Source organism: Elephantulus edwardii, unplaced genomic scaffold, assembly GCF_000299155.1.
Source record: "Elephantulus edwardii isolate Elephantulus edwardi_28Jun2011 unplaced genomic scaffold, EleEdw1.0 scaffold00368, whole genome shotgun sequence".
In the NCBI taxonomy this organism is placed as follows: domain Eukaryota; kingdom Metazoa; phylum Chordata; class Mammalia; order Macroscelidea; family Macroscelididae; genus Elephantulus; species Elephantulus edwardii.
In genome coordinates this window covers 1,376,002-1,394,661 of record NW_006400118.1, presented here as the reverse complement: position 1 = coordinate 1,394,661, position 18,660 = coordinate 1,376,002, and the positions used below count along the sequence as shown (strand labels likewise).

Here is an 18,660-nt window from a genome sequence, read left to right as displayed (position 1 = left end):
AAGACAAATCTGTTTGTTTTCCTAGCAGTCCGTGGTATTCTCAATACTCTTCTCCAGCACCACAGCTCAAAGGCATCAATTCTCCTTCTATCCTCCCTAGCACACAATTTATCCTTTTAAAGCATAGAACTTGGTGGTTTTTAGTATATTCACAGAGTTGTACAACATTATCATAACAATTTACGAATAGTTTTATTATCCCCTAAAAGAAACCCCATACCCAGTAGCTGTTATTCTTGTCTTTCCCTCAGGGAAAAAAACCCACCAAAATCTGCCTTCTGAAGGATGAGCCACTAAACAAGAACTTTCTGGAGAGTCTAGCAATCCGGTCTTGAATTCCCCCTCTCTGATACAGCCCCATCTCACACACCAAGCTGTGCCAACGTGGATGTCGAGCTTGTTGCTAAAAAGGAAAACCCATCTGTACAGTGAGGGCCGAGCAGGCGGGCAGTGCAATCATCACCGCCCCCCACCTGGCTGGCTGCCCACGGAGCTGTGAAAAACACAGTCCACGTTCAGAAGAACAGTTGTCCGGAGGCAAATCCAGTTCTGTGGGCCTCTATATAGAACCTGAGTGCTGCAAACAGTCAACACATGTGGCTGCTAATCTAAAGGTTGGAGGTTCATGTCCACCAAAAGGCACTTGGAAGAAAATTTGGCTATCGACTCCCAAAAAAATAATAATGGACCCAACTTGCCATCAAAAGCCTCAGCAGCACAATTTCAGTCCGACACACATCGAGCTGCCCTGATCTGATGGCAAATGATTTGATTCCAAACCTACATGAAGGTCCTTTTAAAGAAAAAGTCAGCACAGAAAGTATTTATAAGGTTCCCTTGCAAGTGAAGAGATTTGAAGCTCAAATTACATTACCTAGATGTTACAAGTCTATCTTTATTCCTTGTACATAAAGTTGCCAATTTTTAGCCCCTTTGGACCCATCAAAATGACAGCCTCATGATAATTATGAGACTTCTTGTATTCTTGCTTACCAAATGTTAGATGAGACAATATTAATCATTTTGGGTGGTTATGATAACATTTTAAAATCATATTTACAGATATGAACAAAAACATGCTAACGATGTAAATAAAAACAACTCTTACACTAGGATGGTAGGTATATGGGTTTCTTCTCCTCAACTAAATATCTCAAAACGTTGTGTGTTAAAGACGTATGAAAAAGGGAAAATGAGCAGACGCAGGGGACGGAGAAGGAAAGAGGGGGCCTTGTACCGTTATCTGCTGTGACAATTCACTACACACTGAGCATGTGTGTATGTATCAAAAGTTGACATAAGCTCTGCTGGAGAAGGAGGGACAATCTCCTCCTGTACCAGTCAGATCTGATTTGACGGCACACACACAAATAATAAAAAGTTGACATAAAACTGTAGTACTTCAAAGAATTGAGACAAAAAGCTGTTCCGTGAGTCAGAAATATTACAAACCTCGATTCCCCCGTTTACAATAGCTAGAGGTGTCTTGTCTAGCAAGCGGTGTCTTGGCATGGTCAAAGGCAAACTGTACAGAACTTACTTTTTGCTGGCCTCGCAGACGTCTGTGATATTGGAGAAGAGATGGTGGTTCTCTGTTTTGGTCATCGTGTCACTCAGCTCCTTCGAATTTTTAAACATTCGTATCAGTATCTCCAAGCTGAGTAAATACGAATGTTCTGAAGATATGACTTCAAAGATGGCCTGGTGAAAAGGAAAAAAGGGGAATTCACCCTTTTACTTAAAGAACTACGCACACCTTTCATGATGCTTTTAGAAGAATGTCGTAGACCTTAAAAACACAGACACACAACCATGGATAAAACTGTACCCCCAAATAACTGTCTTCAATGCAAGGCACATAGACCCCAAATCTTGAGGGGAGAAGAAAACACTGCATATAGTATCTAAATGGAGGGGGAAGGAAAGCATTTCCCTGACTTGCGCTTGCATCTTGAGGTCATGCCTTTGTCACGGGGGTAGAATCACTGGAAGGAAGTGAGAGCATGCGGTAAAACCTCAGGGTGAAGCTAATTAACCTTGGAGGTCAGTCATCTCCAGCCTGCTTTCAAAGCAGGCCGCTCCAGAGGCAGTAAACATGAATGACCACCACCTGACATTCAGGAAAAAAATTTCATAAAGCCATTTATTTCCTAATATCACACATGTGTTTTTCTCTCCTTGTGTTTTAATACTGCTAATTTCTAGGTAATGATAACAAATGTTTTGACTGTTTTAGGATAGTATGGCTGTATCTTTCCACAATAGGTTTTCATCAAGCCAGAGAAATTCTTCTATGTAACGACCTACAATTGAAAGCAATTCCTCCTTCTCAACAAGTCGTTCTCTGCTTGCATCAGTGCCTCAAGCAGGAACCAAGAAGCCTCTGCACACATCAGCCAATGGAATAGAACTGAGAACCCAGCACTAGACTATCTATGATCAACTGATATTTAACAAGGAAATAAAACCCATCAAATGGGGAAACTACAACCTCTTCAACAAATGGTGCTGGCAAAACTGGACAACAAAAGCTGAAGCAGGATCCACATCTCACATCATACACAAAAACCAACTCAAGGTGGCTCAGAGACCTGGGAGTAAAGCCCAAAACCATAAAGTTCATAATAAACTGGGAACAAGCTTTGAAGGTCTACTGGTCCTACAGTATAAAGAGACTGCCAAATACAGCCATAAATACAATTGATGAATGGGACTTTCTAAAGATTAAATCTCTGTGCACATCAAGAACTTTTTTCAATTGAGAGGAAAGAAAACCTACCATCTGGGAAAAAACATTTGGCAATACCATCTCAGACAAGGGTTTCATAATAAAAGTTTACGGAACGCTACTAGGCCTCCAGAAGAAAAAGACAAATTACAAAATGGGCAAGAGACATGGGAAGACTTTTCACAGAGGAAGACATTCAGATGGCCAACAGACACTTGAAGAAATGCTCCGAATCACTGCCAGTGAGAGAGATACAAATCAAAACCACACTGAGATACCATCTCACCCCAGTAACAGTGGCAAAATTTAACAGGATAAGAAGCAATAAATGTTTGAGAGGACGTGGAGAGGTGAGAACTCTTACATACTGCAGGTGGGATTGTAAAATGGTGCAACCACTCTGGAAGGCAGTTTGGCATTTTCTCAAAAAGCTGAACATAGAAACTCTACTAGGAATATGCCCCAAGGAAATTAGAACCAAGACGCCAAGGGAGATTTGTACACCAGGGTTCACAGCAGCGTTGTTCACCATTACAAGAACAGCCCAAATGTCCAACCACAACAGAATGAACTGAGAAACTGTGGTACATTCACACAATATGCAGCATCCAAGAGCAACAATTTAGAAAAATACTAGGAGAGACTAGACAGCATTATGCTGAGTGAACTAACTCAGTCTGTTAAGGACAAGTACTGCCTAAGATCATTACTGTAAAAGCAAAGGATAACTAGTAAAACATGTACGGGGATGCAAGGAGGGAAAGGGTAGGAACAGAAGGGTGAGCATGGATGGGGGACAATCACAGGGTTGCACAATTTGGTGGGAGGAGAGAGTGGGAAAGATCCGCTGGAGACCTGAAAAGACCAGGTAGCAATGAACACAGTCCAATGGTGATTACTCTATAAAACACAATGTATAAGAATGAATCTATGAAACATAATGTCAATGAAGGAAAGTGTGGGAAAACATCTGCATAATAAGGTCAATAATTTTAAAAAAGGAACCTCTGCAGAAACTCTTGGTGTCAGGCACACAGCCGTTTTCCTGATAAGCATTTGTTAATGATGAAAGGCCAAACCACACATGTGTGTGGACAGCAATGCCCTGTGTGAGGAATTCATTCGGCTCATTGTTACTGTTGTTGTTGTTATGTGCCATCAAGTCCACTCCGACTCACAGCAACCCTATGAACCCTGCTCTATCCTGAGCCAATTTCATCGTCTCTGACACTGTCCCCATTCCCCCAGTTGCTGAGTCAGTCCCTCTCATCCAGGGTCTTCCACTCCTCTTTACTCCTTCACCCTTCCAAGCATGACTTTCCAAGGACTGGTCCCTCCTTGCAATATGCCGAGAGGATGTCAGACAGAGTTTCAAAATCCTTGCCTCCAAGGCAAAACGGACCTGTTTGTTCTCTTAGTAGTCCATGGTATACGCAATACTTTTCTCCAGCACCGCAACTCAAAGGCATCGATTCTTCTTCTATCATCCTAAATCACTGTCCAGCTCTCTTATGCATAGCAAGTAATTGTGAAGATCATGGTCTGGATCAAGCACGCTTTAGTCTCTAGACTGACATCATTGCTTTTCAGTACTCTAGTGAGGTCTCTTACAGCAGATTTTCCCAATGCAATTTGTATTTTGATTTCCTGGCTGCTAGTACCAAGAATGTTGAAGGTGGAGCCTAGTGCTAAGGAGCTGTGCTATCAACTTGAAGGCACATGGTTTGAATCCACCAGCTTCCCTACAGCAGAAAGGTGAGCAGTCGTCCTGTGTGATTTATCACCTCTGAAAATGTGCTGGAGGGTCAGCGTTCTTGTTGCTGTGTTGCCGTCAAGTCAGAAAAAGTGGAATCGACTCATAACTGACTCCAAAGCCAACTTTCAGAGGCTTTCAAGATCACTTGAAGCACTTGCTGCAGAAGATCCAACACTGCAACCTTCAAAAGAGATTGTATCTTAACGTCAACAAAAACAAAAATTCTCACCACTGGATCAACAGGCAACATCATGACTGATGGAGACAAGATTGAAACTGGCAACAACATCTTACTTGGATCCACAAATAACAGTCAGAAAATCAGAAGATGAACTGCACTTGGATTATTGAGGCTAGGATTTTGAAGCTCTATCTCATATACTTTGGGCATGTGGCCAGGAGGGACTGGTCCTTGGACAAGGACATCATGCTGGAAAGGTGGAGGGACAGCGCAGGAGAGGAAGACTCTGGATGAGATGGCTTGATACAGTAACTGGGACATTGGGAGTAGGCGTTTCGGAGTCAGCAAGACCGACTCAGGACAGGGCAGGCTTCAGAGCTGCTGTACATAAGGAAGCCGTGAGTTGCAGGCAATTTGACAACACATCACAACAACAGGAGTATATCTGCTGTTTCTTATTTTTAAAATTTATCAATGACTGCATAGTACTTTTTTAAAGATATGAAACAAGTATGCTTTCAAAGGACATCAGCGGAAAAGTGCACGCAGTAGGTGAAAATATGGAAGGACAGGAAGCGGCACTCGTATTCTCAGGGGTAGAACATGTGCTCGGTAGGAAACATACCTCCTGTCTCTTTCTCTCTTCCTGGCTGACTGTCTGTGATAGGCCATTCATCTTCACCTGGGGAGAAAACAAAGCCAAGCACATTTACTTTAAAAATGTCTCTATTTTAAAATGAAGGCTGCATAGTGGAGTGGACTTGGGGGGAGGGATTGTATAACAATGAAAGAATTTTTCTTTTACTTTTCAAGAGAAGAGTGAACTGGATGGGAGGGGAAGGTTGGGCAGGGAGAAAAATGCAACAATGAATGAATGGAAATCCAAAGTCCCTGTAAATTTTCATTAAAATTAATTTTTTAAAAAGTCTTACACAAAGCATAAATCTACATATTTCAAAACTGAATTAAGGAAAATATTGACTGAGTACATATAAACAATTAATTGACATTTAGGTTCACAAATAATATTTAATCAAATTACTTAATTAGTATTCCCAAACTCTTTGGCACCGAGTCAAAACTAACTCACCCTGACACTGGTTAAATTTCTAAGGCTGAAAATATTTACTGGAAAAGACAGCCCATCTTTCTCCCTTAAAACAGCTGGTGTGAGCAGTTTCAAGAACTACACCATGGGAACATTTACTAAATCAGTGTAGTTAATAGTAAAGAACTAGAAAGTATCAGGTGAAGTTATCCTGTAAGAGTTACTTTATTCTAAATTATGGTACAGTCACATGATGGAATAGTATACAGCACCTAGGAGCAACAGCTGAAAAATAGTGTATAACTTGGGAGAGAGGGGAGAGCATTATACTGAGGGAACTAATTCACTTTTATAAGAACAAATACTGCCTAAAACCACAATGGTAAAATAAAGGATAACTAGTAAAACGTGTTTGGAGGTCCATGAGGACAGAGGTGGGGCAGAGAGGTGAAGGTGGGTGGGGGGAAATCACAGGGTCACACAACTTAGTGGGTAGAGGGGGCGGGGGGTAAAGGAAATGGGAAAGAGCCAGTGTGGACCTGAAAAGACAGGGGAATAGTGGGCAGAGTTCAACGGGGATTAATTTTATAAAACACAATGTATGGGAATGATTGTATGAAACATAAAGTCAATGAAGAAAAGTGAAAATACCACTGTGTATATAAATGAAACACATGTTTAGGAATAATAATATGCATTCCAATAAAAATATGAAGAGGGGGAGGGAAGTTATTCTTAGTTGGGTTACTCTTAAAAAAACAACAAAAACCTTCTCAACCAAATCTCCCAAGTCATCAATCAGAAACCAAGCAGTAAAGAAGAGAACTCCGTCGCCCAAGTCCGTAGTGAGTTGAGGAGGATTGCATCGCCAACTCACAGAACATCAGTGCTCTGTATAAATATTTCAGCAGTCTTTTTAGTAGCTTTAAATTTTACAAGTGGGACTATTTTCCATGTGTATGTGTACCATCAAGTCAGAACCAACCCATAGCTGACCCTCCAGCGGGTTTTCAGAGGCTGTTAATCCTATGGGAGGAGACTGCACATCCTTCTCCTGCATAGCAGCTGGTGGGTTCGAACCATGTGCCTTCTGCATTGCAGCACAGCTTCTTGCCACTAGGCCACCAGAGCTCCTTTTTCCCACAGTATTTTCAATCGCTTCCTATTCATGTCGAAGTAGAACAATGAATAGGGAAGCCTGACGGAGAAGCGATGCCTTTAATAGTGGTGCTGGCGAAGCGTACAGAACCACGGACTGCCAGGAGGACAAGCTAATCAACGCTGGAGGAAGTGCAGCCACGAGGCCCCTCAGTCGGACAAGGATGCTGGAACTTCAGCTCACGTGCCCTCCTCGTCAGGAGGGGTCAGTCTTTGGAAAGAACCATCCTGGTGGGAAAAGCAGGTCAGCAAAAGAGAGGAAGACCTTCAACACGATGAGCTGACAGAGTGACTGCACCAGTGGACTTGAGCAAGGGGCAAATGACAAGGATAGTGGAGCACAGGACGAGGGGTCAACTGCTATTCACAGGATTTCTGAGAGCGGTGTTGACGCAACGGCACCTAACAACAATAGTGGGGAGATAGAGATAGATAGATAGATTAGATAGATAGATAGATAATAGATAGATAGATAGATATTCATTTACTCATTTACTTAATTATTTACTGACTTATTTGTTTGTTTGTTTGGTGTACGGTGGAATTGGATCCGGCTGGCACAGGAGGACTCTGCCCCTCCTTCTCCAGAGGAACATCTGGTGGATTTGAACCACACACCTTCGGGATTACACTGTAGCGTCTTGCCTCTCTAGGCCACCAGAGCTCCTTACAGTGGGGATGTTAAACCTGCATTCTTTTTTTTTTTTTTAATACCTTTACAGTATGTTTTATTCATATGCATTTTTTTTTTTATTATTTTTATGAGTGTACTGTCAAATCAGATCTGACTGGTACAGGAGGAGATTGTCCCTCCTTCCCCGGCAGAGCATCTGGTGGATTCAAGCCGTGAGCCTCTGGGATTGTTGTTGCAGGTCCTTGCCACTAGGCCACCAGAGCTCCCCTAAACCTGCATTCTTTTAAGAAGCCGAGCTCATTGCTGTCGAGTGGGATTTGAGACTGTACATCACACCAGAGGGGACTGCCTATCTTTCTCCTGCAGAGCCACCAATGGATTGGAACTGCCAGGGAAGTGCCACCACGGTGAGGTGCACATGGTACCAAGAGAAAAACACGCCAGGCCCATAGCTGGCATACTCCTTAGTGGAGCTCTGGTATGAGTCCACAGACAGACGTGCTGCCAAGCCAAGGGTTGAGCCTCGCTGGCAGTTCAGTGAACCATCTGAAGGTGATTTATAAAGCCTGTTGTCAGAGATCTCTCCAAAGTACTGAAGAGCAATAACATCAGGCTGGTGACTAAGGTGCGCCTTATCTAGGCTTTAAGTCTTCGCGATTGTGTGCTAATGCATCAGAGAGCTGGACAGTGATGAGGGATGATACAAAGAGAATTGATGCCTTTGGGCTGTGGTGCAGGATAAGAGTGTTGAGTATATCATGGACTGCTAGAAGAACAAACAGGTTCGTCCTGGATAGGGTGAAACCAGGCTGCTCCTTGGAGGCAAGGATTCTGAAGCTCTGTCTGACATACTTTGGGCATGTTGCAAGGAGGGACCAGTCCTTGGAGAGGGACATCATGTTTGGGAGGGTGGAGGGACAGAGAAGGAGAGCAAGACCCTCGATGAGATTGACGGATTCAGTGATTGGGGTAGGGGAGTAGGTGTGTCGGAGATAGTGAGATTGGCACAGGATAGGGCCTGGTGCAGGGCTGTTGTACATAGGTATCTATGAGTCGCAAGAAAAGATTAAAGTCACACAAGTGTCGAGGACTTTCATTCATAGAGTCTCTCTGAGTCACCTACGACTCGATGGCACTTACAACAACAACATGAGTCGCAGGCAAATAACAACACAACAACAATATGAAGTAGAGACTCGCAAACTAAAAACGGCTCTCCTAGATAACAGAATTACTATAAAATGCATTCAACATCTTCAATCCAAACAACACAATTTTAATAAAATATGCACTAATGTTAAATTTTATTCAGAAGGCATCTTTTAATTAAAAGAAGAATTTTTATTGTCAGAATTCAAGGAGATTTCACTAATATATTCCAAAGGACTCTCTTCCTTGAGTGTCCCGGCGATTTACACGTAGGAATATGCAGCGTTTCACAGCACAGCAGGCTGTGAGACAGGGAAGGGCAACTCTTTATGGAAACAGAGAAAGGGTCATCATGACCAAGGAGGCGAGAAGAACCACAGAACATGAATTACAGATGCGGCTCCAGTTCTAGAAAAGGGAAGAGCCATATGCTGCAATCTAGAAAATATCTTTTTTTTTGGTCAATTTTTATTTTATATTGATTTGCTTACAAATTTGCTCATATACATTGTTTTACACTATTCTTCATTCACATTGTGTTTCATATAATCATTCCCATTCATTATCTAAGGTGCGTCTGATACAGGCCATGGTCTTTGCAATCACTTGTTATGCACCAGAGAGTTGGACAATGGCCAAAGAGGATAGAAGAATTGATGCCTTTGAGCTGTGGACTGCTAGAAAAACAAACAGATTCATCCTGGAAAAGGTCAAACCGGGCTGCTCCTTGGAGGCAAGGATTCTGAGGCTCTGTCTAACATACTTTGGACATGTTGTAAGGAGGGACAGGTCCTTGGAGAAGGACATCACGCTTGGGAGGGTGGAGGGACAGCACAAGAGAGGAAGGCCCCCTATGAGGTGAATTGATTCAGTGACTGGGGTAATCGGGATGGGTGTGTCGGAGACGGTGCAATTGGCACAGGACAGAGCGGAGTTTAGGGATGTTGTACATATGGTCGCTATGAGTCGCAAGCAACTCGATGACACATAACAACAACAATTCATTATGTTTTATAAAATTAATCACCATTGAACTATGTCCACCAGCACCCAGCCTGTCCAGATTCCTGCTGGATCTGTCTTAGTTCCTTTACCCACCCTTCCCTGCACTCACCAATGTGCGACCCTATGAGTTCCACCCCCCAGCCCCATACTCACCCCTCTCCTCCCACCCTTCCCCCACCGGATCCTCATACATGGTTTACTAGTTATCTTTCTATTTCAACGGTCTTATGTAATATTTGTCCTCCTGAGACTGAGTTAGTTCACTCAGCATAATGCTCTTGGAGAGTATCTATAAAGCTATTTCCATTCTCCTTCGAAAGTCTAGAAGCCCAGTGATGCGGGGCACACCAAGCGTGGAGTCCACTGACACACAGCTCTCTTTACACATAGCGACTGCAGTTGTTGTTGTTGCTGTACCATCGAGTCAGGAACTGACCCACAGCTGACCCTCCTGCAGGTTTTCAGAGGCAGCAAACAGCACAGGAAGAGAGTGTCCAACTTTCTCCTGCAGAGCAGCTATTAGATTTGAACCGTGTGCCTTTGGGTAAGCAAAACAACCCCTCACCACTAAGCTACGAGTGCGCCTTCTTTACGCATTAACGTCTATAATTCATTTGTTTTAATAGTTAACAAAGCAAAGTAATAGAGTTATGTGATCCACAAACGACCCTGGGCATGACTCAGGACCCCTCCACTCTGCTGGGGGTCTGCACAAGCAGAGAGCAGTTAGGAAACACAACAGCAAGGAACAGACAGCCCCAAGTCACCGGTCAAATCAGCAGTTACTGGGTATTTTCTGTGATAGGAAATACATTGGGTATTTCAACCCGATATTACTTATTATTCTCCCCACTTCATAACTGGTAACAGTCATGGTTCAGCACCCAGGATCCTGCAGGTCCAACTCAAGGGCTCAAGTTACTCACAACGTTCTCTGGGTTAGGGACCCACACTTGGCGAGGACAGGCCTTCTGAAAGGAGCTCAGGTCCTGTGTACACAGAGAGCTAATCTAGAGGAGATTCCTCCTTGCTGGTGATTCAAATCCATCAGTGACTCCTCAGGAGAGAGACAGACAATCTCCACCCATGAGAGCTAAGGTCTCTCAACACCCACTGCAGGGCCAGTGCTGGGCTGGTTCCAACTCAATGCCAAGGAATGAGTGAGTGTGACCCTCTATTTCTAGGGGGTGTCTGGGTTATGATAATGAAGACCCTTGGAAATAAAAGTCTGTGTGTATGAGTGAGTGAGTGAGTATGTGTGTGTCAGAGAGAGAGAGACAGAAAGGGAGGGAAGGAGAGAAAGAGTGAGAGGGAGGGAAAGAGAGAGTGAGAGGGAGGGAAAGAGAGAAGGGGAGGGAGAGAGAGAAAGGGAGGGAGAGAGAGCATGCGCGAAAGGGAGCGAGACTGTGAGTACTTGCACATAAACTCCCAAGCTTGGTTTCCCCAAAGCCTGGGATGCCCTTCGTCTCACCCACCTGCTTGACCCTGGGTCAGCCCATCAGCAGAAATTTATGGCTAATAATGCCTTTTCCCACATTTTTCAAAGAGAGGAAGGAGGGAAACCGTTGAGCACTGCTTCCATCTGTGGAAAATATCAACCTAGGGTTTCCTGCCTTACGCAAGGTCCTGGCAGGCTGAGAGCTGGGGTCATGCCCAGGATCTGTAAGAGCTGGTCAGACACCCCATCAGCAAGGTATGCAGAGGCTGGCTTGTGCTTACTTACTAATCTAACACAAACACAACTATTAACTACTAGTAGGAATACGATTCCACACATTTTTCACCGCTTCAAACATTCTGTTCTGTGTGGCTCCTGTCTGTTTCTCCACTAACTTCACAGCCCCCTCCCTCCAGAGACAAAGCCTGCTCAGGCGCACAGACCCTGATGGGGCCAGTGTAGCCAGTAAGCACGGAAGCGCCTGCTCACTAGTGCTTACCTGCTAATCCACAGTGATGTTCATCCATAACAAGAGTGATGTGAAACTGTTCACTACAGACTAGAAAGCAAGCAGAAGAAACGGGGTCGTACAATCTGACGGGTGGGGGGACGAGGGACATGGGAGGGATCTGGTGTGAGAAAGAATTTGAATTTTGTAAATAAACTAATATTTTTTAAAAAGAATAAAGCATATTCTGCAAAAAAAAAATATAATAATCCCCAAACCTACTAATGCGCTCAGACTATGAATTCTATAGGAAAGAGATTAAAACACCTGGTCCACACTAGTGACAGGTGGGTAATCAAGGGAAGAAGAGTGCTTGGTGCAGTCAAGAGAGAGAACAGAACCACAAAGCAAAACCCCCCAAAGTTAAAGCAGTTGCTGCTTTCAAGGGGAACTTGAGGTACTTTGAAAAGACTAACGCATAAGCAGACAGAACAATCATTTCCCACTACAAATACTGTTGTTGTTGTTGTTATGTGCCCTCGAGTCTTTTGCGACCCATAGCAACCCTATGCACAACAGCCCTAAACTCCACTCTGTCCTGGGCCAATCGCACTGTCTCCGATACACCCATCCCAATTATCCCAGTCACTGAATCAATCAATCCACTTCATAAAGGGCCTTTCCCTCCTGCACTGTCCTTCCACCTTACCAAGCATGATGTCTCTCTCCAAGGACCTGTCCCTTCCTTGCAACATGTCCAAAGTATGTTAGACAGAGCCTTAGAATCCTTGCCTCCAAGGAGACGCCCGGTTAACCCTTTCCAGGATGAATCTGTTTGCCTTCTTGGCAGTCCATGGTACCTTCAATACTCTTCTCCAGCACCACAGCTCAAAGGCATCAATTCTCCTTCTATCCTCCTTAGTCATTGTCCAACTCTCTGATGCATAACAAGTGATAGCAAAGACTGTAAGTGATTAAAATGGTTTTTTCAAAAAAAGGATGAGAACGTCATTGGTAACACACTAGCAGCATATACAAAACTATAGTCACAGGATGAAAAAAAGAGAAGATTTCAGGAAATATCCATGCATCACAATTAAAACTACAACACACTCATTTGGGGAGGTGGAAGCTTGCCCTGTGGAGTTAGGATGAGCTCTTCCAGGCTGGACAGAGGGACCTCTGAGTACCTGAAACCTATTGTGTTTTAGTTAGCAACCCAGAGCACTGACCATTTCCATGAGCTAGGCACGTTTCCAAAAGCACATACCTCTGGAAATTTGTTCCAATTCAGAATCAGCTACCTTAGCTGTAAAATTAAATAAGAATCACTTAAGGTCCTGCTTTTGTCTTGGGTGAGCGCACTATCGTTTCCTCCATGTCTAAGGTACATGTTCAGACTTCTGACTGTAAAATTGAGTCCTTTTTGCCATTTGCTCCTTTTCACCACGAAAATCTAAAGCATTTATCTAATATATCATTAAGATGATATCGCATTTTGACAGTGCACCCTTTGGTTCCATCTTTGAAAAGAAAAAAAATAATATACAGCTAGTTTCTAAAATCTGCGCTTTTTATTTTTCAATCAGAAGTCAAAGAATTTATGTCTTGTTTGAAAAATCTATACTTCAAATCAGTCGCTTGGCTGATTACATACAAAACACAAAAATACACAGTTATCCAGAACAGCATGCCTTTAAAGACCTTTCCACTTATATTTGTCATCAACTAGTAGACCCAGTGTCATTAAGTCACTTTAACTCACAGCAACCCTGTAAGACAATACAGCAGCCCCATAGGGCAGGAAATTCCAAGTCTGGAATTCTTATGGAAGTAACTGCCATAGGGAGATCTGGTGGCCTAGTGGCAAGAAGCTGACTGCAATCCCAAAGACACACAGTTCAAGGCCATCAGCTACTCTGTGGAAGAAGGATGGGCAATCGACTCCCACGCAATTAACTGCCTCTGAAAACCCACTGGAGGGTCAGCTTTGGGTTGCTTCTGACTCTATGGTACAATAATAACACAGAGACCGTTATACCTGTCTCCTCTGGAGCAGCTGGTGGATGAGTTCAAACTGCTAACCTTTGTAGTGCTTTAACCATTGTGCCACTAGGGTTCATTCATCAATCTCTAGAATTATCAAAGTACTTTAATACAAGAGCAAAAGTGCATTCAATTTGAGGTCTTTGACTTTGTGTTACCTAACTAAACTCACAAGACTTCAAAACTGAACACAGCAGATTTTTACTTTAAACAATTTACAAAAATCACATTTCTGATATGTCATTGTTGTTAGGTGCTATCGAGTTGTAGATGACTCACAGTGACCCTATGAATGAAAGACCTGAACACTTGTAAACTTTCATCATTTCTCCACGTTCATAGAGTTTCCGGAGGCAAGCTATTTCAGAAGTGGATGTCACTTCTGTTTCCAAGCTTGTTTTAATCGGGGAGCTCCATCAAACACTGTCCACCATGGGTGACCATTCTTGCATTTGAAACATCAGTGTCACAGTGTTAAGCATCACAGCAACCACTAGTTACATCTGTACAGCAAGTGGACAGATAAGTGCTTTACCACTTAGAAGAATGTTTGAACCAAAAACAAAACCCAGGTCGGAGGGCCAAAGGCCAGAGGGACAAAATCATTTTTAAATAGGAGGCCAAATGAAATCAACTCACACCCAACAGCAAGGAAACATTCCACCCTAATCCTCATCAGAACCAGAAAACAAACCTCTGTAGAATCCAACTGCTCCAGATGACTTCCAACCTGGATCCCAGCCCCATACTTCTGACCAAATGCATTTTTAAATAGGATATAAGTTAAAGAAATATGAACACACATACATAGCTTATCAGGAAGTTAATGCTGAAAACTCACTATAATAATAGTTTTAAATTCCAAATTACAAATCATATTTTAATGTAATTTATACTAAGTAATATAAATTATGAGAATTCTTCACCTAGAGTCATTGGGGCATTATCTGGTAGCCTAGTGGGTAAGGGGTTGTGCTGCCAATCCAAAGGCAGGTGGTTCTAGTCCACCAGTTGCTTTAAGCACGAAAGATGGGCCATATCCTCTCATGAGATTTACAGCCCTTGCAAATCCAGAGGGTCAGTGGGAGGGCCAGCTGTGAGTCGCTTACAACTTGACAGCAACGAGTAAGTGAATCTTCTTAAACAATGTATTTTGCATATTCAAATAAGATAAAAATTAACTGACTAAACCAACTAAGAAACACATGATACAAACAGTAAAGCTCTGATATCCTAAGCAGAAGGTTGATGGCTCGAAGCCGCACAGGAAAAGTGGCCTGGCCACCCGCTTCCACACCCATGGCAACCTTAGGAGCAGTTCCACTCTGAAACACATGGGGTCACCACAAGTCAGAACGGACTCAATGGCAATGAGTTTTTACTTTTTGACGGGTTTTATTACATTTATAAAGGATTAAACTCCTTATAAACCCAAAGTTAATGGTGAAATATTCAATCTAATATTCACACAATGGAGTACTATGCAGCACTGAAAGACAAACTCATAATATTACACAACACGGGTGATCCCGGAGGACATTACAAAAGGACATCACAAAAGGACAAATACTGCATAACACCACTGTTATACAAGAGGACTGACATGGGGGTTGGGGAGTAACAAAGAAAGGAGGGGATAAATATTGAACACTGCATTGGAACAGACAAAGGAAAGAACTGTTTAAAAGGGATATATGATTAGGCATTATTCGTATGACAACAGTCCAGAAAAAGAGGTGTATAGCAAAGTGATCTGGGGGAAAGGCTGGGGGGGGGGGCGAAGGAGGAAATTATCCAGCAATGAATGGCTATTATTTTCTTTTTAAAAGTGAACAGGTGAGAGACGGTAGGAAAATGCAATCATGAGTGAACCAACGTTTCTGTAAACTTTGCTAAAATCACAATTTTTTGAAAAAAGGAAAAAGGATGCTTTTTTCCTTGATATCTTGCAATTCTGACTGGCAGATTATTATTTTATGAAGAAATAAAAAGGCGTTAGATAATAATCCCATTACGACACTCCACACTGCTACACTAGCGTTTACTCTGGAGAGCTTTGTCAGGAAATTCATCAAATTTTTTGTAATATTACTTGGTGATTTTTTTTTTTACTCCAGTGACAGGAAGGAGTCCGGAGCCAAGTTCTCTAAGCCTCAGATACGCTGTAAGGAGGTGCCATCAAATCAGCTCCACCTCACAGTGCGACCTTTTGGGTAAGAGAACAGAACACCCTCAGTCCTTCACGACCCTCACGGCCGTCGGTTTCTTAAGTTCGCTCTGGCCATGGTGCCTTCTTCCCTCCTAGGAAGGAGACTCACCTTTCAGAACTGTATTAGCATCTGCTTCTGCGCCATAGAGATTTCACTAGCTGGTTTTCAATCCTGGATTGCCAGGCCTTTCTTCTTACTGTGTCTTAGTCTGGAAGTTCCACTGAAATCTGTCCACCCCGAGTGAGTCTGCTGGTGTTTTAAATACTGGGCACCTTGCTTCCAGTATCCCGGCAACACATAAGCCAGCGCAGTACGGCAAACTGGTGGTGGACGCCATATACTGCTTGTCGTTAACAATTTTCCTTCCACTTCTCCCCATTAATCCGGGGAAAAGCAGAATAGGAAGGCTCCTGATGACTGACCACAAATATTCAGAAAACAGCCAGATAAAGAATGACATTTCAAATACCCCCAGATTTCACTGTCATTGAGTCTGAGTCGCAGCCAACCTTCCAGCGAGTCTGAAATTATAAATCTTGACAAAAGACCTCCCATCTTTTGGCCTCGGAGGGGGTCTGGTGGGTTTAAACCGCTACTGTATCAGTAGCAGCCCAAAAAGTCATGTACTACATACCCAGGACTTTTAAGCCTGCACTAGAGCCTTAAAATCCAGGGCCACTCTCAATTTCTGTCACTCCTTTGTACCCAATACCCATGTGAGCTAAAACCTTGAGGAGAGCTTGTCTGGTTTCTTCAAACCTGCTGATTATTCATGCCAGTGCTGAGTCCCCACTCACAGGCTGCTGTTCCCAAGAGCTCAAGTGGGAAAGGAATGAATTGCAGCAAAGTAAAATTATACCTCCGGACACAATCGCTCTCAGGTCCTTTGTACAGATTTAACATAACCCGAGTAGCCCCTGGATTACAAATGAACTAGAGTCCTTTCACGGGAATAGCACGGAAACAGAAGGTTCTTTGAGACGAATGTTTGAAGCCCCTAAAATGAAAAGTCCACCAGAGTCCCGACACTGTCTACTCTGTAACCGGACCCCGGACGCTCCCTCCAGTCCCTTCGCGACCACAGGGACCCTCCTGCCACACCGCACAAGATACAGGTTGTGTTGACATCAGTCACAAAAGAACTGAGTATGAATAACCAGACACCAGTCCAATGAGGTCAAGACAGCAAGAGCATCCCCGGCTTGGGGAGTGGTGCCTAGAGAAATAAAATACTAAGGGGGAAAAAAGGTCATATAATAAAATCATGTGCTTAATTTTAAAATACAGTAAGTATGAGTCTTGTTGTTGTTGTTGTGTTGTACTGTACAGAACCAACCCACAGCTGCCTTCCAGCAGGTTTTCAAAAGCAGCTGACGACATAAAAGGGAGGAGATCCCCTAGCCTTCTCCCACGGAGCAGCTGGTGGATTCGAAGTGCTTGCCTTCAGGATTGCAGTGCAGCTTCTTGCCACTAGGCCACCAGAGCTTCCTTGGAACGCTCAATTTGTTAAAACAGAGCTCGTCTCTTTCTGATTTACACTTTCGTGTGAGTGCGTTAATTCTCACCAAAGTTTTTGTATCCAAGAAACTAAACAAGCGCTCTAAGCCTTGCGCAGATTCTATGAGATCTAGGAAAACAATGGTCAACTCAAATAAGACGCACCAGGGCTGAAGGCTTTGAATGTATCATAGTTGCCCAAAGAACAAACAAACTTGGACTCAGAGGTGCAGCCGGGGTGCACCTCATGGGAACGGAGGGTGAGACTCCCTCTCTCATACTCTGGGTATATTATCAGGAGGCCTGTGTCACAGGAGTGTGGCATCCGGCGTGGAAAAGGATGACCTCGGGTAAGACTGACTGACACGATGACCGCAACGACGGGCGTGCGACAGCGGAGACTGTGAGCAAAGCACACGACTGTTGTCTTGTACATGGGCTACGAGCTGGAGGATGACGCCTTCACAGCAACATGGCCTATGTCCCCCCTTACACACGAGCCAGAACTCCTGAAGGAAGGTAAATTATTTCACTATAACGGGAGGCTGAGTTATAGGCACACAGGTAATTCATTTATAGAAGAGTTAATTTGAGTTGCTACGGTTGCTGGGGCAAGGAGATATTTCATTTTTGTTTTGAATTCCTTCTCCCTAAGAACTAATGAACCATACCTATTCTGTCTGTATGCTGAGAAAATAATTTGAGAAGCTGGACTGTTTGAAGACACATAGATCAGGCTTGGAGGAAGACGCATCAACAACCTGTGTTACGTAGATGTTACAGAGGTAGCTTGTGATTACTGTGATGCTGAACACTGTGACACCAATGTGTCAAATGGGATAATGGTTACCCACTGTGGACAGTGTTTGGTGGAGCTCCCCAATTAAAACAAGCCTGGAAGCAGGAGTGGCATCCACTTCTGAAATGGCTTGCCTCTGGAAACTCTATGAACGTAGAGAAATGATGATAGTTATACATGTGTTCAGGTCTTTTCTTCATAAGGTGGCTATGAGTCGTCTAGTCTACAACACGACAGCACTTAACAACAACCGTAATAAATCTCTGTGAGTTATAGAGCTAAGGTGGTAAGCATGCATTCTCAATTCCAAATCATGGTGGCCCCACGTGTGTCAGAGTTTTTAATGGCTGTGAACACAGGGTCAAGGGCTAATTTATTGGAAATAGATTGTTAAGACTTTCTTCAGAGGCCCCTGAGTGGACTTGAACCTCCAACCTTTTGACTGGCAGACTAGTGTGTTAACTCTTTCCAAGACTCAGGACTCCAGATGCTTCTAGTTTGTCCTTCCTATTTCTCAAATTACCACTGATGCTTACCACATACTAGGCTCAGAGTGAAAGTTT

At 43.4% G+C, this 18,660-nt stretch overlaps 1 protein-coding gene across 1 annotated transcript in view; it reads right to left on the bottom strand.

Moving 5' to 3' along the window:
- The window catches only part of ARHGEF26 (Rho guanine nucleotide exchange factor (GEF) 26), a 182,163-nt gene that overhangs the window by 127,672 nt on the left and 35,831 nt on the right, over positions 1–18,660 (bottom strand). Inside the window, exons 5-6 of the mRNA XM_006902100.1 lie at positions 5,291–5,347; positions 1,541–1,701 (exon numbers count right to left, since the gene is read on the bottom strand). Of these exons, the coding sequence (XP_006902162.1) occupies positions 1,541–1,701; positions 5,291–5,347 (218 nt within the window). The remainder of the gene's footprint in view (positions 1–1,540; positions 1,702–5,290; positions 5,348–18,660) is intronic.